Source organism: Crotalus tigris, unplaced genomic scaffold, assembly GCF_016545835.1.
Source record: "Crotalus tigris isolate CLP2741 ecotype Arizona unplaced genomic scaffold, ASM1654583v1 scf7180000017567.3851432, whole genome shotgun sequence".
In the NCBI taxonomy this organism is placed as follows: domain Eukaryota; kingdom Metazoa; phylum Chordata; class Lepidosauria; order Squamata; family Viperidae; genus Crotalus; species Crotalus tigris.
Window position 1 is genome coordinate 1466500 of NW_024096477.1, and position 22147 is coordinate 1488646.

General features: G+C 40.7%; 1 protein-coding gene across 19 annotated transcripts in view; it reads right to left on the reverse strand.

Annotated features, from left to right (window-relative positions):
- The window catches only part of AFDN (afadin, adherens junction formation factor), a 110071-nt gene that overhangs the window by 54509 nt on the left and 33415 nt on the right, over window positions 1-22147 (reverse strand). For 13 of the 19 annotated variants that reach the window (XM_039350085.1, XM_039350019.1, XM_039350076.1 and 10 more), the window contains exons 4-9: window positions 21197-21357; window positions 18231-18391; window positions 17722-17879; window positions 16700-16811; window positions 16081-16248; window positions 10960-11004 (exon numbers count right to left, since the gene is read on the reverse strand). In XM_039350085.1, coding sequence (XP_039206019.1) covers window positions 10960-11004; window positions 16081-16248; window positions 16700-16811; window positions 17722-17879; window positions 18231-18391; window positions 21197-21357 — 805 coding nt within the window. The remainder of the gene's footprint in view (window positions 1-10959; window positions 11005-16080; window positions 16249-16699; window positions 16812-17721; window positions 17880-18230; window positions 18392-21196; window positions 21358-22147) is intronic. The other 6 variants (XM_039350002.1, XM_039349994.1, XM_039350141.1 and 3 more) reach the window with 3 other exon arrangements.

Sequence of the window (22147 nt, forward strand, 5' to 3'; positions counted from 1 at the left end):
ATATAATTATCCTAAAAGATCAGAAGCATTATGTGATTTTGGTATGTGATCCCTAATATACAAAATATCTCTTTAAATGCCAAATATTTATTCTGGATGCCCAATCACTGTATTTCAAAAATTATTTTTATTTGAACATTTGCAGTGCATAGATATGGCAATATCCATGTCAATAATTTTGATAAAATAATGTCTAGAAAACAATACTGTAATATATACTCTATTGTTGTAACTTCTATTCAATGTTAAATTATTATCTCAATCTAACAACAAGTCAAAGTAATAACCCTAAGCAAAATTCTCATTTGCATTGAAGTAACCCAACCAACCAACCAGTTAGGTCCAATTTTGTTAAAAGTAAGGAAATACTAAGAAGAAGTGCCTCTAACCAAGTTTATGCCTCTCTATGCCTGTTTGTCTGTAGGTGAATATCATGGATTCCATTGACTTGCAGGAGGAGCTATTAATAAACTGTTCAGGAGGGGTGTTCAAACCACTTTATACAAAAATTGTTTTATGCAGAGAATAATTCATGATCCAACTGAAATGTTGGTCTGAATATAGACTGAAACAGGGCTATTTTGTTCTGGATTATGATTGGAACACAGATGTGGAAAGCAAAAGTGTTGGTGAGGGAGAAAAAGGCAGGAAAAAGCCAAAACCACCAAAGAAGGAGGGAGGAAAGAAGAGAAACCACTGGAAAGATCAGGGAAAATGCAAGTATGGGGTGGAGGGGGAGCTTTATATGTTTTATGTTTCTGGTAATTACTAACATAACAAATACAGTTAAATTGGGCCACAGAAATATATTTAATGTCAGAAAAATCTAAAACCAAGGGATGGATGGATGATAGACATATAGACAGAGACAGAATTGTTATTGAAATCTGTTTTTAAATGGTTACAGGTTTTCTAATATAAATTATCTCCCGAGCAGTGATTTATATTTAAGATTAGCTAAATAATTAGATATATCTAACGTTCATTGATCCAGTAAAGAAACTCCAGAATATTGTATTTTCCCCCAAAACTATGCTGAACGTCCTTCCAGACAATGTTGCTCACTTTCTCCAGCTTGCCTTTTTAATACTGACCTTAAGACAGCAAGAGTTAATGTAGCACCCTACCCAAGAGATGGAATTTATAATTAATAAACCTTTTAAACCTTTATTTGAAATCCCATTTTTAGAATAAACTGAAATGGGGAGTTTAGTGAAGCAGTCTATATTTCTTTTAACCTCCAGGTTCCTCTGGCTATATACGGAATAATGCTGATGTGCAAGTGGATCCTTGTGAAATGCTCCAAATACAAAATAAAATTAAGCATTATTTTATTTAGTTTAACTGTCTCCATCAGGAATTAACAGAATCTCCAATCTGAGATACCCAAAGAATTTATGAGGAAAAAAGATTATTGTACAATGTGTCATGAAATTATGGTTATAAAACTGAAGTTTTCATTTACTTTCTCTCAACATTGTTTGTAACTAAACAATTATTGAATATATTGCATCTATAGTCCTACAAGAGTATTATACAAAACCTATGGCTATACTGTAATCTGCTGCTTTAACTAATTTGTTGAGCTTTTTCCCTACAATGAGAACATCAGGAGAGAATCTTAGAAGATGTTGAGTTTTGTTAAATTGCTTAGTCAACTTCCAGTCCTGCAGAATCCAAAATATTTTTAGGAGGATAGTTCTGATAAATTAAATTTGGGAGTTCTTATCAAATTCAAAATTGCAATAACCTACCCCAACTATCTGTAGCAACAGTAAGGATGAGGCTGGGCTATAAATAAGATACCCACTGATACATTCCCCCAAGCAGAATCATCACAGTGAAAATTTGAAACAACAAGAGAGATGTGCATCTTTTCACCAAGCCTATAGAGGTTATTTTTAATCCTAAAGGAACGGAAACAGATGGTGGAATTAGGAGTAAAACATATCCCTTATTTTTAGACCCTCCATTCACTCCCCATGATCATGTGTCTATCATTACTTTCTACTGTCACCTCCAATAATCTCCAATAGTTGAAAGCAATCCCCTTTGTCAATGAATTAGGGGATACATCCTTGCTTGTCACACTGGTTCTTTCTGAATTGCTTGTTGTATTAAATATTAAACAGAAGTAAAGTCAAATGCCTTAGCAAAGCTAAGATGGCAATTCAAATTGACCCTGTATTTGTTCCTTCTCTAAAGTACCATTAAAGGTAGAGAGTTGAAAGAATTCTGAGAGTCAACAGATCAGATGGTTGCTTTACTAATCCAGTCTCTCCTCTGAATGCTGACAGAAAAAAAAGAACGTGATACAAAAAGGCAGGCCTTCCTCTTTAATAATAAGAAGAGCAAAGGTCTTAGGATAGATAGAAACCGAAATTAAGAAGAAAAAAATATTAGCATAATTTATCTGACAATATTTATTTATACAGGCATTCCCTCAACCTGCAACTCAAGGCTGTCTATGACATTAAAAAAGAAAACAAACTAGCAAAAATAGCTGCAAAAGGATAATACAATAAAATAAAAACACATTGTTTTAAACAATCAAAGATAATCTCTAAGATGGGCTCACAAGACCTGCCCGGGAAAACAGTTCTATTGTCTTTGGAAAAGCAAGCAGGATTGAGACCATCCAAATCCCAGAGAAAATGTTTCAAAGAGCAGGCATGGAAACAAAGAAGGCATGGTTTCTGGATCCCATAAGCAATGGGATATACCCACAGTATATCAATTGAATCAATCTTTCTGGGTTGACAGCGAGAATTAGAGATAAGCAAGGCTGCAAATAATCAGGCCCAAATGCACCAAAGGCTTTAAAGGTGATAATTAAGCACCCTGAATCACTCTCAGAAACTCACTGAGGACCAGTGCAGTCACAACAGTGTTACATGGGCAAACGGATTTTGCACTCTGCTTGTGGCTTCCAAATGATTTTCAAAGTTAGTACCATGTAGAGCAAATTGCAGTAATCCAGATGGGAACTGACCAAAGCATGGGTGACTGAGTACGGCCTCTTGAACTAGGAATAGACATAATTTATGCATAAATTCCTGCAAAAGCCTCCTGGAGCACCAGGGAAGTACCTGAGGATTGGAAAAGGGCTGATGTGGTTCCCATCTTCAAGAAAGGGGGAAAAAGCAGACCCAGGAAACTACAGACCAATCAGTTTAACATCAATAACTGGGAAGATCCTAGAAAAGATAATCAAAAACAGATCTGCGAACAACTAGAAGCAAACAAAATTATAACTAGTAGCCAGCACGGATTTGTTAAAAACAAATCATGCCAAACCAATCTTATTTCATTCTTCGATAAACTGACTAAACTAATAGACCAGAGAAATACTGTGGACATAGTATTCTTAGACTTCAGTAAGGCATTTGATAAAGTAGACCACAACCTATTCCTTGGTAAGCTAGAAAAAGGTGGAAGGGGCGTTGTCTTACCTGAACGCTTTTTCTCAGCATGGAGATGGAGAATCCATGAATGGGTTAGCTCTGTCTTCCTGCCCATTAGGCTAAGTCAGTCAAACTTGCCACGCCTGTCCTAGACCAGGACATACCCAGTCTTGACGAGGGGGAAAGCCACTAACGAGAGTCCCGACGTGTTGGCTCCCAGACCCTAAGATTGGACCTGACAGACCCTAAGGGGTGGGAGTGGATTCTCCATCTCCATGCTGAGAAAAGGCATTCAGGTAAGACAACACCCCTTCTCCAGCATAGGAGATGGAGAATCCACAAATGGGACATACCAAAGCCTCACTGTCTCTATGGGAGGGAAGGAGTCAGGGCTGGTGTCTCGTCCCTAGGCACCGCTTGTTGGAGGACCCTCCGTCCAAAGGAGGCATCCACAGAGGCAAACTTGTCCAGTTTATAGTGCCTCACAAATGGGGAAGGCGAAGACCACGTCGCTGCCCTACAAATGTCCTCGATGGATGCCTGTGTGACCCATGCCGCGGAGGTCGCAGCACTACGAGTTGAATGCGCCATGACATGACTTGGAACTGACAGGGAATGTGACTGGTACGTCCCCGCGATGCAAGCCCTGATCCACCTGCCTATAGTTAAGGCAGACACCCTCTGTTCCATAGAGGAATGGTGAAAGGAAATGAAGAGGGCTTCAGACTTGTAGAAGGCCGCCATTCACTTGATATAGTAGCGTAACGCCTTGCAGACGTCCAGTGTATGCCATTGCCTTTCCAAGTCATGAGACAGATTAGGGCAAAAATCTGGCAGCACAATTTCCTGAGCCCTATGAAAAAAGGTATTGACCTTGGGAATGAAAGTAGGGTCCAAGCGAAGGACCACCCGGTTCTGGTGAAAGGTACATAGGTCATCCCTGACCGACAATGCTGCAAACTCAGAGATTTGCCTGGCTGATGTGATAGCTATCAGAAAAGCGACCTTGAGAGATAAGGACCGCAGAGCACAAGTTATGATAGGCTCAAACGGTGGCTTGGTGAGGGCCTGTAGGACCTGCGGCAACTCCCAAGAGTTGCCTATGAACCACGGGCGGCTTGTTTTGGTGGCACCCTTGAGAAAGGAGTGTATCATGGGATGTTGGGCTAAAGACACTGAGTTGGCACAGATAAGTAGAGTGAATTGAGCTGCAACCTGCCTGCGGATGGTATTAGATGCCAAGCCCTTATTGAGGCCTTCGAGTAAGTAGTCCAAAATTTTTGGGATAGTTAGACGAAATATCCAGTTGCTACCTTTCGCACCAATTGGAGAAATTCTTCCATGTGGAGTTATAAATGTGATTTGTTGCCAGCCGTCGGGAGGCCTGAATCATGGAAATTACGCCTGACGAATAGGATTCCCGAGTCAAGATCTGGCGTTCAATTGCCAGGCGGCTAACTGCAGCCACTAGGGTTCTGGGTGTTGTAAAACTCCCTGGCTGAGAGTTATGCGACCTGGGGGAATCCTCCGTGGGGGAGATCTGGAGAGATTCATGAGGTCGGCGAACCACGGCCTCCGTGGCCAATACGGGGCCATGAATATCACCTCCGCCCGCTCCTGCATTTTGCAGATAGCTGCCGGGATCAGAGGGAGAGGGGGAAATGCGTAAAGCAGGCCCCCTGGCCATGGACCTCGAAGAGCATCTGCTCTCTCCACCCTTGGGGATGGGAATCGGGAGAAGAATCTCGGGAGTTGGGAGTTCGCCCGAGAAGCGAACAAGTCTATGACCAGTTGGCCGAACCTCTCCGATATCTCTCTGAAGAGGTCCGGGTATAGGCGCCATTCGGAATGGTCCACTGTCGACCTGCTCAAGAAGTCTGCCTGTCGGTTTGCTTCCCCCGAAATGTGGTCGGCCCTGATGGGGGAAAGTTTGGCCTCTGCCCAGAAGCCCAACAGCTGGGCCTTGGCCATGAGAGTCCTGGAATGGGTACCCCCCTTGCTGGTTCACATGGGCCTTTGCCGCCACGTTGTCCATAAGAACCAGCACAGGGACAATCATGGTACTCAGGTGCTCCCAACTGGAGAAGATATGATGGAGGCATGGATGCAATCGACTCGGGTCTGGACATATGGTAAGACCTGGTGGCAAAAGCCTGGTCGACTACCTGAGAGATTAAAGCCTGAAGGTGTTCAGTGGAAAGGGCTCCTTGAGGCTCAGCTATCCTGAGCCCGGCAGCTGTGGGAGTGAAAGTGGCCTCTGAGCCTGACTGTGGGACCCGCAGCGCCGATGATGGCTGGTGGATGATTGAATTATGATCCTCCCCAGAAGAAGGGACATGTGTGGGAATCCCCTCTGGGGACAAGACCCCTTCAGCAGAGGTGGAGGGCCCAGCAGGAGGTCAAAGACTGCCTCTGCCTGCTTCGTCTCTGCCCTGGCCTGCCTCTGCGCTTTGGAAAATTCCTTCTCCAGAGCCTGGTGCCTCCTGCTAGCCTGTTTTTCCATCAGTTTGTAAGGTCTCCTTCCCAAAATGGTTTTTGCCCTGGCCTTGATCTTGCCGGCCGCCTCATGTTTGGAAGACTTATGCCTCTTTTGGCTAATGGATGAAGAGGTGATGTCTTGAGTTTGGGACACCGTGGAGTCATCCATCATAAGGTGAGATATCTCATGTTGTGCCGAGAGGGAACTCGGGCTGATGGAGCCAAGTGCAAGATGTGACCATGGATTACCTGGCTGATTAGACTAGTACGGTTGGAGCAGGTGGATGCTTACGTAATTTAGGGCTTGGTCCACCCTGCTCCCCTGGCTACCTGACCGGTAGTTGCCCATTAGTGGTCCGGTTGTGTCTACAGCCACGGCAAAATCACATATGTGATGATAGCCAGCTTGCTCATAGAGCGCTTGGTAGTGACAAGGCCAAAGGTAGTGAGTGTCAGCACATTCACACAGCGGGTTGAATCTACGGAGGCAGCAAAATCACATTCGTGATGACAGCCAGCACCCATGTAGCCCGCTGAATGGTGGCAGTAAGCTAAACTCCAGCCATCTCTCGCTAAGATGAGGCCCCAGTCGAGGCCTGTGTTTTGGAATGTGTAGGCCTAGTTTAAAATGCTTGTGTGTAACACCTAGCGTCCTATCCTGTGGACTGAAATTTTACTTCTGAGTATGACTACCCCACCCCCGTGTTCCCTCAGGGAGCGATTGGCTCCCAGTTAATCAAGTCGTCCAAAATGGCGGCTGCGGTTGCCACAGCCCCCGCTAGGCCGGGACTGGAAAACGGGACGGAAATGACCTAGATGTGATCAGGATGGTTGTCCGTCGATTGCCAGCTAAGAGGGGGCAGTAGTGAGCCCTCAGAGTGAACATGATCAGCAACGGTGGCAGTCCATGCGGTGGCCAAAATGGCGGCCGCGCCGATCGGGCCATGAAAAGGCACAGGCAAAGGAATCCAGGTGAACATCTGCACGATTGGAAAACGCAGGGAAAATGGCGGCCGCAACACTCACTGAAGTTGCAAGCCCTCGGATAAGGCTGATCAGCAGCAGCGGCTCACCCCGCGGCTACCAAGATGGCGGCCACAATGATCCGGCCACAAGGGAACCAATGGAGGCCTCTGTGACAAGGCAGGGGAGTTGGGGGAGTCCTGGGCTGTAGCACTGCTCCAGCACTACGCGTATGGTGAGAGGAGCAAATGGCTCGGGTGTGGAAGAGCGAAAGCCTCCGCTATTGCCAAAAAGTTCTGGGGAAAAAACCTTAGCCTCCAGCAGTCGATCTGGAGCAGCGCTGATCCCAGTGCTGCTGAGATGACCGTGGAGATCAAAGGAGAATCCACTAATGGAATAGTTCTATACAACCTGCTGTTAAGCTGGGAGCCAAGACTGTCACGTCCGTCTGGGCTGCAGACTAAGTCAAGAATGGGTGTGTCCTGGTCCAGGACAGGCGTGGCAAGTTTGACTGACTTAGTCTAATGGGCAGGAAGACAGAGCTAACCCATTCGTGGATTCTCCATCTCCTATGCTGGAGAATAGACAACATCACCACCAGATGGATCTGTACCTGGCTGGCAAACCGTACTCAACAAGTAGTCCTCAATGGCACTACATCCACATGGAGAGAAGTAAGCAGTAGGATAACACAAGGTTCCATCTTAGGCCCAGTAATCGTCAATATCTTCATCAATGACTTAGATGAGGGAACTGAAGGGGAATTCATTAAATTATATTTAGGCAGGAAAAATCAAAGGTATAAGTGCAGATTGGGCAACACCTGACTTTAAAACAGCAGCTATGAGAGGGACCTTGGAGTCCTAGTGGACAAACACTTAACCATGAGCCCGCAGTGTGCAGCAGCCGCCAAAAAAGCTAATACAATCCTGGGTTGTATAAACATAGGCATAGAATCAAGATCACATGAGGTATTAGTACCACTTTATAAAAGCGTAGTAAGACCACACTTGGAATACTGCAGCCAATTTTGGTCACCATATCACAAAAAAGATGTTGAGAGTTTGGAAAAAAAAATCAGAGAAGAGCAACTAAGACCGTGATGGCAAACCTTTTAGAGCAGGGCTTTTCAACCTTTTCACCCATTGTACCACTTTTAGAATATGGCAATATCCGAGTACCACCAGTCGCCTAGCAAGGTGTCAAAAGCGTGATGCCCCCCCAAAATGGAAAAAGTGATGAAGTATGGTAGTCCTCAACTTACAACCGTTCGCTTAGTGACTGTTCGAAGTTACAATGGCACTGAAAAAAGTGCCCCCCAAGCCACAGCCAAGCAAGACACCTGCCTGCCCACCCGGCAACGCTCTGCCTCCTGTCCGAGGTTTTCATTGTTGTGAGCATTTCTGTTGAGGATTGGCAGCGGGGGTGGGGTGTTTGGTTTTTATTCACCCCCCCCCCCAGTCTGCTGGGTGGTTGTAGCAGGTTTTGGTCACTTCACATGACCCTGAGACACTGTGACCGTCATAAATATGAATCAGTTGCCAAGCTTCTGAATGTAAATTACAAGACCCTGGAGATGCTGCAACATTCCAGCTGATCGGCGCTTCTTCTGGGCTCAGCAGAAGCATCAGGATCAGCATCGAGCTCCAGCTGGATCCTGGCGCTGATCCTGGTTCTTGCATTGAGCCCTGACAGCCCTGCAGCTCCAGCCATCTCTCGCTCAGGCTTGTGCAGTACTGCCACTGGTTCAGCTCATTCCCCTCCCCCGCTACCAGTTTTCTAGGATGGTCGCGTACCACCTGCCAGGTGCCAATGTACCACAGGTGGTACCTGTACCACTGGTTGAAAAGCCTTGTTTTAGAGAGCAAGTGCCCAAAATGCAACCCAAAACCCACTTATTTATTGCAGTGTGCCAGGTGGGCGTGGCCTACTGGGTGGGCGTGGCTATGGTGGTCATGACCAACTGGGTGCATGTGGCCAATGTGGGCATGGTCATCTCAATATTGATCGCGGGGAGGGATCCCTGTGGGGGTGGGCAGGGTTGGGGGAGATCCAGAGGGTCACTGACAGGTGGGGCGGTAGGCAGGAGGCTCGTCCTATGGGGTGAGGTGAGGCAGAGTGGGGGTGCCATTGCCATGGGGCAAGGCAAGGGCCAGGGTGGTTGATGCCTGACACCATCGGCCCCCACACACAGAGGTCAGTGAGCGCATGAGGGCTGACAGTGTCTGTCAGCGCCACAGCCTGCCGGCCCCTCGACCGGCACACTCTGGGGCTCCACAGCCCGCCACTAGCAGTTCAAAGAAGCCACTTCTGAGCTGGATGGCCGGCCGACGGCTGAGGAGGTGATGCAGTGGGTTGTGCCCGGGAAAAGGAGAGCATGCAAGACCAGGAAGGATGGGACAGGAGGGAAACCAGCAGTGCCAGGATGCATCAGGCCACATGGGAACTCGGCGAGTTAGCAGGAGGCTGTTTGAAGAGAGACAGCTGCCATCTCCCAGGCATGGCACGTGTGCCCACAGAAAGGCAACCTGGAATTAAGGAAAAATTTCCTGACAATGAGGACAATTAACCAGTGGAATAGCTTGCCTCCAGAAATCGTGGGCACTCCATCACTGGAGATTTTTAAAAAGAGGCTATACAGTCACTTGTCTGAGATGGTAAAGGTTCATCCTGCTTGAGCAGGGGGCTGGACTAGAAGGCCTTCAAGGTCCCTTCCAGCTCTTCTCTTCTCTTCTATTTCCTATTCCTATTCTAAACACTGGCCAGTGATAAGGCCAAACTATCTTCTGTAGATCCAATATAAGCTGGTCCTTCTCAGTTTATCACCATGATAGCAAATTTTCCCAGAAGCTGGTATATAATCCCAAAGCCAAACTTAGTACTTTTATGACTGGTTCTCTCAACAATGTTATGCTATAAAAGTCAAAGGCTAAATCCTACAGTAGTACTAAATATCATTATGTGAGCTCCAAGTAAACAAGCAGATTGACAAAACAATTAGATCCATAGTATAATAAGGGTATTGTATGTCAAGGTAGCATGCAGACAAAGCTTACCTGGGATGCATATTGCAGATCAGTCAAATCCTATGTTAAGAATACTAATGCAAATGAAACAGAGTGCAAGCCTAGGAACACACAAATATTCCAATTTCCTTCCAGGGTATGGTAATCTTACTTCTGGGAAACTGCTATTCTTCAGTTGCCGTGGTGGCACAGTGGTTAGAATGAAGTACTGCAGGCTACTTCTGCTGACTGCCGGCAATTCAATTATCACCGGCTCAGCCTTCCATTCTTCTGAGATCAGTAAAATGAGAACCCAGATTGTTGGGGGCCATATGCTCTGTAAACCGCTTAGAGAGGGCTGTAAAGCACTGTAAAGCGGTATATAAGTCTAAGTGCTATTGCTATTTATGGAATGTTCTATTTTTGAAATGCAAGTTATACACATATAAAGCTAATCAGTTCAGCAGTTTGTTACGAGTCTGAGAACAGACTTACTATTTGGGATTACGAACCCAAAAAATAAAAATCTGTTTTGCACTAGTCAGCTCTCATTACTTAAGACATATTTTTGGTTTGAGTTCAGATAAAAACTGCTCCCACAGTAGCAACTCCTGCTTCAGACCCGATCAGTTCTCATGTTTATTTTAGTTATAGTAATAAAAATAAGAAAATATAAGGGTGTGTGTATCTGCATGCGTGTGTGAATACACATAACAAAGACATACATATACATACACAAACAGAAAACTTTTCCCAAAAATGTGTGCCTTCCCCCCCTATATTTGTAAGGAATTTATTATTGGTGAAATTTATGATACAAAAGACTTGAGATCACTGATTGTGGACACACTGTTTTTTTTTAAAAAGGTAACAACCCAAGTCCCCAATACATTGAAATTATCAATGACAAATAGTAAAACCACATTAATCTTTCAAAAGTCATATTTCCTAACCATGTTTGGGTGTCTATGAGAGGAAGAACAGTTTTATTTTACTATTTAGCAATAAAAGAAAGAAAATGAAAGGTCTGTTATCAAAATGGAGATCTTTTTTTGCTAATAAAATTTTAGTGATTAGTGAGAAACAGCAGTATTAAATAATAGAATTACCTTCATAATTGGGATAGTTGTAGTAGGCAAAGTGATTCCTTCTCCCTGGGATTAGAAAGACATGCACAGGGCCCAGGTGAAGGCAGCATCAGCAGGACAGATACCATGCAGAACATGCGGAGGAGGGCAGCGAAAAGAAAAGATAGGAAAGAGTGAAACTGTAAGCCACCAACACTTATTCAATTTAAAAGGATGCAGTGCTTTTAATACTTTCAACTTTGAAAACTGCACAATATATAGACATTGGTGTTGTGGATGGATTAATATGATTAAGTAGCTGGCACAAGCTGCTAGAAGAAAGCACAGAAAAATCATCAAACAAAGTGAAAAGGTGGTAATTGATTGTATACAGGTAAGAAATAATTTATGTTACAGTTCTGTTTTATTATACTCACTGTTCTGTCTTTCATTTGTTTCTTTTTTACAACTACACTAGGGTAATATAATATACATTTAAGCACAGAGTCCTGTAACAGAGTCCAGATATAGATATAACAAAATATCAGAATGTTGTCATATATGAAGTATATTATATTGAAAGTTGTATCTTATGCAGAGAAAACCTGCATATGTCCTATCACATTTGAAAGAAATATACATTTATTTTGCTTTCAGTAGTATACTGACAAAGATATGAACTGTGGAGCTCACTGAGCAATTCTGGCCTAGTCAATTTCTCATGGCAGCCTAAATCATTTATTTCTGTGAGAATGAAATGAGGAAATATTTGCACCTATCATACTTTAAGCTGCCAGGAAAAAGACAATGTATAAATGCAATAAATAAATAGGACATGGAATATGGCAACTAACTGCTCAGCAAGCATACTAATTGCAACATGAAAGTCATATCCCATTTCCTTTATTCCAGTTCACAAATAATTCCATGCATTACAAATACTGAAGATTTAAAATAGCTTTGCTGACATAATGTCCTTAATTCCCTAGACCTCAATTATACAGAGGGAAAACTCAAACTGAGAACAACTTAATAAAACAGTTTTATTAATTAATTCTATTAAAATAATAAATGAAATCAATAATGCTCGATAGGAGATTAAAAATGCCAAATCTGAACATCGCGCTGACTGTGTAATGAAACATTAAAAATGAATTAGACAAATATTTTAAACAAATAGTTATTTTTAATATTACTTTTTCTATAAAAAGATACATCTGCCTGGATAAAATTCCTTTTCAATAAATTAACTGCCGTACATAACTCTTAAGGGAGAGAAAAATTGCAGTAGAATTAAAACTGGTATCTTTAACACTACATTTTTCTATTCTAAAAATCTTAGAACTAGTATACTGTTTGACCAAATTTCTATTAAAAACTACTATTAATTTAGTCACACAACATAATCTATGTAAAAGAAAACTGACTAAAACATTTTTAATCTATAGTATAATTCAATCCATAATGAAAACTATCAAATTAAATACATAATTGCTCCTACTAAAAGACTGAAAACTATTTTTCTTTCTCTTTTCAATTAAAAAAATCAGAACTTACAAATATAATAGTAATAAAATAAGAAGACAGTGACTGTAATAAATAATGCCAAAGCAAAAATAAAAATAGGGCTAAAGGAAACTTAAAACCTTCATCCAGTGATTAGAACAAATCTTAATGAATATAAGACAACTAACTACATGTGAGGAAAATATTCTAACTTTCAGGATGGTATCATCAAAACAGTTTATGTCTTTGTCACTCTCAAATTCATATTGCAATGACATTGTGAGAGACCTCCAAAAGTGATCTCAGCATACGGAGAGGTTTGATGTTGGGAAAAGAAATCTCTTCAAGTATTTGTTCCCCCATGTAAGTCCCCCTGGACTTAAAGGGACAGACAAACAGTTTGGATAATATTTGGAAACAGACCAGAAACCAATACAGTTGTAAACTCAGATGGGGGAAAAAGAAAGTTCCAATTATGTGGTCTCAGCAACTTAGCAGATACAGTACATACTGTATTCAGTTAACTGCAGTTTTAAGGAAAACTTCAAGCAAACCTAAAAATTCAAATGATTAATTTTCTTTTTGTCATTTTTCTACATTTCCTAATCAGAAACATTAAAAAGTCACATTTCTTTAAACAAAGAAGACACTACACATTTAATACATGAAGGATATTTTAAGTATGTTGTAGGAAAAGAATTCCATTAAAATCCTTAGTAAAATGTGGAGATCAAGAAAATTTGGATGAAGATATACATCATACTGTGTATATAATACATGCACATGTTAATGTATGCATACATATTTCTATGTATATAAAAATGGATATGAAAAGAATCCAGATTCTTTTACTCCTGAACTTTCAACATTTCAAAAACACCTGGATACTTAACATTGTGCAGTGCTGTTTTTTTTTTTTTTTTCCCAATAGGTTTTTCTTCACTTACATACATTTTTGGTCTCAATTCTTCTCCCAAAACCCATAATTTTAATCAGATAAAGCGAAAAATACAGTATGGGTCAGCCTTCTCCCTAGGTACTGTAGACACCTTCCCTGACATACACAGACAAGATATATTTTATTTGATTCTTTAATATTATTTTAATTTAAAAAGCAGTATACTCCAGAAATAAAATACTAAAGCCACATGTATAATCTTTAATTCAAATAAAGTTTTTCATCTAATATACACCCACATTCTTTGGGAGTACAATAAGCCTGGAGAGAGAAAAAAGAAGGTAAAACTAGAGAGTATGATGGAAAAGTAGAAGTAGTGATCAGGAGCAGCAGCATCACATTGTCTTCTGGTAAAAGGGTAGTTTATAACTGACCATGATCATCATTGCCAGCTGTTTAGTGGCAGCTCTATAACACTACTGAGCATTCCAAATGTCACCCAGTGCGAAAAGATTGGGATCTCTTGGCCTAGGCTGAGAATTTGTGGCTGGTCAAATTTGTGGTTAGCCCAAGGTGAGTTTACTGATGAAAAACATCCAAGTCCATTACCATTCATGATGTCACAAAGTTTCTTAAGTAGTACTGATCATTCCTACATGCTATAGTACAAAGTTCCCCAATCTTTCTTGCTCCATGGACTGGCAGCGGCGGCTGGGAGATGGGATGGTTTCATGCACGCAACCTAGCTCCAACGCGAGTGCAAATGAAGCTTCGTGCAATCGCCTGCCACTTGCGCAGCCCGGTACCCAACAGGCTGTGGACCAGTATCAGTCTGTGATCAGGGGTTGGGGACCCCTGCTATAGCGCCAATAATCCTTAAAACCATGCACCATTATATATTTAATGCTTTATAAAAGAACCGTCCTGTACTTTTGTTATTAAAATTTAGGGTTCCAAAGACCACATTGTTCATACAGAATATCTCATGTACTTTCCTTTTTCAATCCCCTGTCCTTATCTCCTTAAAATCTCTTTACTGCTGTAAACATATCAAATATACCTGATGGACACTCAGAGAAGAATCATTCTTCAGAATCATCTTTGAACAAACCAAGTATTTCAACAAATCAAGACACTGTACTTTCTCCATTTTAAGTAGAAGTTATGTTCTTATTGGTGATCATGCAAAAATAAGTGAGTACAATCCATTATCAATTAACACACTATAAAAGCAGGAATTTAGAAGTACAGAAATGGTACGTGGCTCTAACGTTATAAGGAAATAATTTAATATTTCAAGGAGCACCTTATGAAACAATGGCTAAAATATAAAGATGGTTGACTGCATCTGAAAGCAATATTTTATTCTACAATGGCCCATGTTAAACTTCAACATAAAATAATGGGCGGTGTGAAGCTGGTTACTTTTACATAAGAGGAAGTACTTTCACTGCATATATTTCACTACTTATTCCCACCATATGAATTCTTGTACAATCACTTATAGTATCTAAGAAATAGCTATTTTTCTTCTGATGATAATTTTTGAAAATAGCCCAGTATTTAGATTAGGCATAAATATTTGACTAGATAGCCAGAAGGTAAAACTGTAAAATAAATGTGTGCTTTCTGTCCTCCAAATGATTTTTGGCCCATTTTGTAGGCACTAAAGATGCTGCCCAGCAAGGCATGGGCACACTGGATCATGCAAAGCCCTCCAGGAAGAACAGTGGCCTGGCCGCACTGTACTTCATCCAACCCAGTGGATCTCCCAGCAATAGCAAGGTTTGGTTGTCTGGATCAAGTAATTAGCACCTTGAGGCCACTTGCACCCTGCCCTCCAGACCACCCTCCCCCAATCTCACGCTCTGTGGCAGGCATTCCTTCTGAGGAGACAAATCCTTGAGAAAGAAGCAGCAGGAAAATAAGGCTTAGCCAGAGAAGACCTACTGGAAGCAAAGGCTATCTGAGAGAAAGGGAAAGAGGCAGTAGATGAAGAGATCACATTCGCTCTTCCACTTCAATGGTCTCTTTTCCAGGCAAGACATGGAAAAGATGGTGAGCAAATAAGAAAAATCTCTTTGATAGGGGAAGAGACGGAGGGAGGGAGGACTCACTCTGGAAGGCAAGGAGGCAGAAGGCAAAGCAAAGCAATATTTGGGCAGCGCTAATGGAATGGATTTCCTAGATTATACCATCCCAGATATGTTCTTCTCTGCCAGCTATAGTCAAAGTAAAGTAGTTCTCTTTCAAAGCAGTTTTTTTATTTAATACATCTATCTTTAATGGCATATTGTAATGCTCTACATTTTCAACTAATCCAGGACATTTCTATTAATGTATTAAAAGACGTTATGGCCCTTAAGCCAATGGCCTTTTCCTTGTGCAACACTCCTTTGATTATTTTAATCAAGACCCCTGATTTAAGCTAACACAGTTAGACTTTAAGGAAAGTATTTTACTATTGCTACACTTCAGAAACACAAAGATTATAGACTGAATATGTGTAACAGCTCTTCTTCTGGTTCTGTGAAGATGTTGTTTATCTAAAATATTTAACATTATGCAAAAAGGCTCCAATGGCTTTCTATGGCTAACCCAGAAAAACACAAAGAACATCCTCTATCTCTCTTCTTTTCTATCAAGGTGTCCAAATCACGTATATACACCACAGACTGGAACTCTCAGAAATTGTCAAGAGTAATTCTGAAAGTCAATCATTCCAAACACAAATAATATTTTAATAACATAATTGTTACCTGGACTTAGTTCAACTAGATAAGGTAGTTTCTCAGGTGGAAGAGAAGAGCCATAACCAGACCTATCAATTCTTTCCTTTCCTTTTAATAGTTTTACATCAACTTGCTTCTTCAGTTTCTTTGGGACATAATCAGGTGGTCGCCTTTTTAACTGAAAGACTAATATTCCTAAAATACAGAATCACAAACAGATCATTTGAATGTGACGTAAGAAACAGAACCATAAATGGCTAGTGGTTGTCATATTGTCTCATTACAAAGTTACAAAATTAAAATTAATTCTCTATCATATGCAGCTTCATTATAAAATCCAATTGCATTCAGATTACTACCAATTTTTATTTAGTCCTATATAATGCACCAACACAAACTTCACTATACAATCCTTCTCTCTTTTAGGCCATCCAAACACTTTTAGACTTCTGAGTTTGACTGTTCAGTCACTGAGGAACTTACAAATATCTCAGTCCATATTCAGGTACTTCAAAAAAAGTTTTTTTATTTATTCAAAAGTCTAGGCACAAATCTCAAGCCCTTTAGATTTGTTTGCAACTCAGTAATAGTACTTTGTCAAAATAGTCACTCAGTTGCCTTACATACTTTAAAAAACTAAAGTTACCTTTGTCACTTGGCCATTCCCTGAATATTTGAAGCGGACACTCATCATCATCAAGGATAGATTCTTTAGCACCGCTATCATCAGAATGTTGAGCACCAGGAGGAAGCATAACCTATGAAAAGGCAGGATATAAGTAAGATAGAAAATTTCCATATTATTTGTAATAAGAACATGCTTCAATCTACACTCTGCTTATACTTCAGTTTAATTTGTTAATCAAGGACGTTTTAAGCATAGCTCATACTTCTGAATTTCAGTATTACAAAATAGAACAGGGAGAATAGATATAACATGGCTGAAGTGTGAACACTGTGTCTTTGGTTCTTTTAGCTTTGCCTCTCCAATCAGCAGACAATTGAGAATTAGCTCATTTTAATAATCTCAAGTCAGGGCACTATGCATCTTTTTACTAAGTAAAACAGAATAGTAAGGTCCTCTTTCCTACCTATATATCTCATGCTTAAAACAAAATTCATAGATTTTGGATCATCTGAGGAAGATATAAGATTGTGAAAGGGTGAAAGAGGCACGAAGATGGAGAAAGCAAAGGAATTACTTTTTTGTTGAGTATAAATGCGTTTGTGCAACTCCTTAATGTCTATAGGGCTACCTCCTCAATAATGCAAATTGAACATTGATCCAACAAAAACTTTAAAGGTTATTTCAAAAGAATTATCTTGAAAATAGCTTATTTATTTTTATATGTTTATTATGTCATATTGCTTTATTAAAGCTGCTCCGGGAGTTATAGAGAAATTAAAGCAAGGAAAAACAAATCATTTAACTAATTTAACCAGTCCAGAATAACTCTTATTTTAAATTACTACTTGGCTACTAATAACCAAATCAAATCAAAGAGACAAAACATTTACTGTGTATTGGCTAAGAAATAAAAGTGCTCTCTTGTCAGTAATAATGTTAAATAGCAGATATAAAACTCAAATGAGATAGCATTGAAAGACTGCAAATGTTCAGAGAAAGTTAATTAGTTTGACACTATTTTCTTTCATTAATTTACTCACACGAGCAATACAATAATCCTTGGGATTTTCCTTTTCTAGGCTGTACTTCTCCAGAGCCTCAATAACTGCAAAATCTGCAGTATCTGTAGTAGATAGTAGGATTGTCTTGTATGGTATATTTGGTTTCAAACTATCTGCATAAATTCTTAGTGTTCCACCTAAAAATAAATTAATTCAAGTTATATATATTAATATGATTTGATTTCTTTCATAAATTTCATGGAATTCCCAATAATAATTTCAAAATAAAAGATCTTTCTCAAAACACAATGACTTTCTGCAAAACAATGCTTTCATTAATAATTATAATGAACATAATTATAAACTAACTAATTTTCCAAGGGCAAACTTAGTATTTTCAAAGGATAGGTTTTTATAAATATTACACACTGTTCTCTGATTGAAGAAAGCTTCACTTACCAAGGAAAATGCCTATTTTTGTACACTCTTGCTAGACAACCAACCTTAACATATCAAATAAATTCCTTAGCTTTAATCTAAACTTTCACCTGAATCTGGCCTGCCATCAGAACTCCGAAATTCTTGCATTCTTTTTTCTAGCTTCTGTTGTCTTCGCCGTTTCATTACCACTTCTGGGTTGGATATTGTTCGAGTGAAACTGGTTTCAGGCATATCTTTGTAGACTTCTGCTGCAAGACGAGAATTTTCACTGCCAAAAGAAATTTCAAGAATTCTTCAAAATACGCAAGTACATATTACTTTTCTTTTTAAAAAGTTGTGTGTGTGTGTGTGTTTATTTGTTTTCTGAGGTTTTTGCGGGTGTTTGTATGTAGATCTTTGGTTATTCGGGTTTTCTCCCACGTCAAGTTGGAAGTGTCTTGGCGACATTTCGACGAAGTCTCATTCGTCATCTTCAGGCTGGTGTTTTCGGCTTCGTGCTTCTAGGAGAAATGTGTGATCGTAGCTGTTTTCTACTTTTAACTGCCAGTGGGGGTATGAACTGATTAGATGAGAGCTTGGCTGTTTTCTTATTGGGTGGAGGTGTGTTCTGATTGGTTAGGAGCTTGGCTGTGCTCTGATTGGATGGGGGATTGGCTGTGCTCTGATTGGTTGGGGGAGTGTTCTGTTTGGGTGGGGGCTTTGTTGTGCTCAGGTTAGTCTGAGTTGCAGGGGGATGTGAGATGGTGAGCTGCATTGCTATTGTTTGGCTTCGCGGTCGTGGTCATGCCTCATCTTCATGGTGGGTGTCAGTTTGCTTCATGTATGGATTGGAGGGGTTTAAAGTGGCTAATGATGCAGCTGTGGTCTGGCTTCTGGTCGTGCCTCATCACTGGTGTTGGTTTGGGTTTGCTTTTTGGGTGGATTTCGGCTCCGTGCTTCTAGGAGCAATGTGTGATCGTAGCTGTTTCTTCCTTTTAACTGCCAGTGGGGGTATGAACTGATTGAATGAGAGCTTGGCTGTGTTCTGATTGGGTGGAGGTGTGTTATGATTGGTTAGGAGCTTGGCTGTGCTCTGATTGGATGGGGGGTTGGCTGTGCTCTGATTGAGAACAGCCAACCCCCCATCCAATCAGAGCACAGCCAACCCCCCATCCAATCAGAGCACAGCCAAGCTCCTAACCAATCAGAACACCTCCACCCAATCAGAACACAGCCAAGCTCTCATCCAATCAGTTCATATCCCCACTGGCAATTAAAAGGAAGAAATAGCTACAATCACACATTGCTCCTAGAAGAACGAAGCCAAAAACACCAGCCTGAAGATGACAAATGAGACTTCGTCGAAACATTGGCAAGACACTTCCAATTTGACGCGGGAGAAAACCCGAATAACCAAAGATAGATAGATAGATAGATAGATAGATAGATAGATAGATAGATAGATAGATAGATAGATCTCTATCTATCTATCTATCTATCTATCTATCTATCTATCTATCTATCTATCTTTGGTCGGAAGCCCAACCATCGACAACGGAGAAATTCCCCGATGAATAGAATGAATGGACGTGTTGTAACAACCAGACCACACCAGGAAAGAGAGAACAAAACCCCCCCAAGAGAACGAAGGATCGTGAGATGGATCGTTACTAATGCATCCACAAGGAGTTTTACTCAGAAACACAGGGGGAGAAGTGATGGACCTGACAGCACACAAACGGAGATAACAACCATAGAAAGGGAGGGGGGAATGGAGAACGTGGTACGGGATAGAACGCCTAAGCTGTGATCTAAACAACGACAGACCGGCACATGTATACTTCAAAATGGTTGCTCCCAGGAACATAGTGGGGGGGGAATGGCGATGGATGTAAGGAAGTACAAATTGAGACAACAGACGGGAGGGAGAATAGCATAAAATGGGATGGAACATGTGAATCACGATCACAGAAGACGGGGGGATCGGACCGTAACTCGATTAAGACAATTGGAGGAACTAGGAGGAAACAGGAGACAACATACATACCCCCTAGCAAACAGAACCATGAGCAAGAGGCTGGTGGGAAGGAAATAACCTCCATCCGTAAGGGAAGTGAAAGTATTCCAGCCAACCTTAAGATTAGCGAAGGAGATATGCGTGATGGAACACAGAGAAGGAGTAAGAAAGAACTACACCCTGATGCAAGACACACACTCAGATTACAGCACGTTCAGCTGGGACCCATGACACGGTCCAGGAGCCGAGTGCAAATGATTAGCAGTTGCATATAAGCTTACCCAATGACTACCGTTTACACCCTGATGATGTCAAGAGCTCTTGACGAAAGCTAGGTTCAGTAAATAAAATCTTTTATATTTTTATATTTTTATTCTCTTGGTGATCGACTATTTATTGATTTTAATGTGTGTGTGTGTGTGTGTGTGTGTGTGTGTGTGTGTGTGTGTGTGTGTTTTCTCTGAGGTTTTCATGGTGTTTGTACGTAGGTCTTTGGTTATTCGGGTTTTCCCTCGCGTAAAATTGGAAGGGAGAAAACCCGAATAACCAAAGACATAGACATATACATATATATATATATATACATACATACATACAGAGAGAGAGAGAGAGAGAGAGAGAGAGAGAGAGAGAGAGAGAGAGAGCGAGAGAGAGAGAGAGCGCATTAATGTGAAGCCGACAGCCCAAGGGCTGCATATGTACCTCTGTTACTTAAAGGTATTTTATCCACTTATCAGATAAGTAGTGATTTACTGTAATAATTAAGAGACAAAACCAGCTATCTGCACTCCAAACTAGCTTATCATCTCATCAACCAGTTTCTAGAACATATCATAATTTTAAACTGTGACAAATAGTTCTAGGATCCAGCAATATAAAATGAGTCACTAAGAGAAAAGAAGAAACCTGCTTTCAATTTCCCCTCAAAATTCTGCTTAAAGGGTATTTATAAATGGAAGTGCTGTTCTGCACATAAAAAACTTTTTACCAATAAGTTATGTGGTAAGAAACAATCAATAAAGTAATTTTAAAAGACATATTTTAACAATTCCTGTATTTTTTTAATTTAAGACTCACATATCATCTCCATGAAATGGCCCATGATTGTCTAAAGCTTGTTGCTGTGCTTCTTTTTCTCGCCTCTTTTTTTCTTTTTTTTCCTTCTTTGATAAGGTCCGCTTAAAGTTTTGGATCACTCCTTCTTTTTCTTGTTTTTCAGGGCCATTGCTCTGAGCCTTCTGAAACATGTCAATTTTATTAGTATTATGTGATTCATTTAGTTGTATTAGTTTCCAAAGCAACATTATTCAATTGTAAATATCAATGTGATAAGAATTGTAATTTATGCATTTGACAAAGGATTAGCAAGAATTATCTCAACATTTGACCAACATGATTAACACAGAATGGTTACAATTCATTCACAAGGCTGAACCAAAGTTTATTCCTATGTGGATACAATTCCATGATTCTCCAAAATGACAACTTTTACACTGTCTAGAGAGTGATTATTTTTACTTTGACAGAATTCAGCTTCAGTGTCATCTTCCAATCAAAGATTCTTGTTTAAAAGAAGTTCTGATTATTTTAACAAACCAATTTCATTATTCTTGACCTACACCTCAGAATTTATTTCAAACCAGAATTCTTGATCTGAGTCGAGTTTCTGCAGACATTAAATTATCAAAGGGGTGTAAGGTAAAGGTTTCCCTTGTCTTGTCATATCCAATTCTAGGGGGCAATGCTCATCCCTGTTTTTTAGCTGAGGAAGCCAGCCCAAGGTACACAGAACACTGCTACCTTCCCACTAAAGTGGCACCTATTTATCTACTTGCATTTGCATACTTTCGAACTGCTAAGTGGGCAGGAGCTGGGGCAAGAACAGGCATGCTCACCAGTCACACGGCGCTCAGGTCTCGAACCTGGGCTGTCAGTTTTCCAGCTGACAAGTTCAGCATCTTTAACCACTGAGCCATCGTGCCCCTCAAAGAGTGTACATAAGTTTAATACAGATAGTCCTCCACTTAC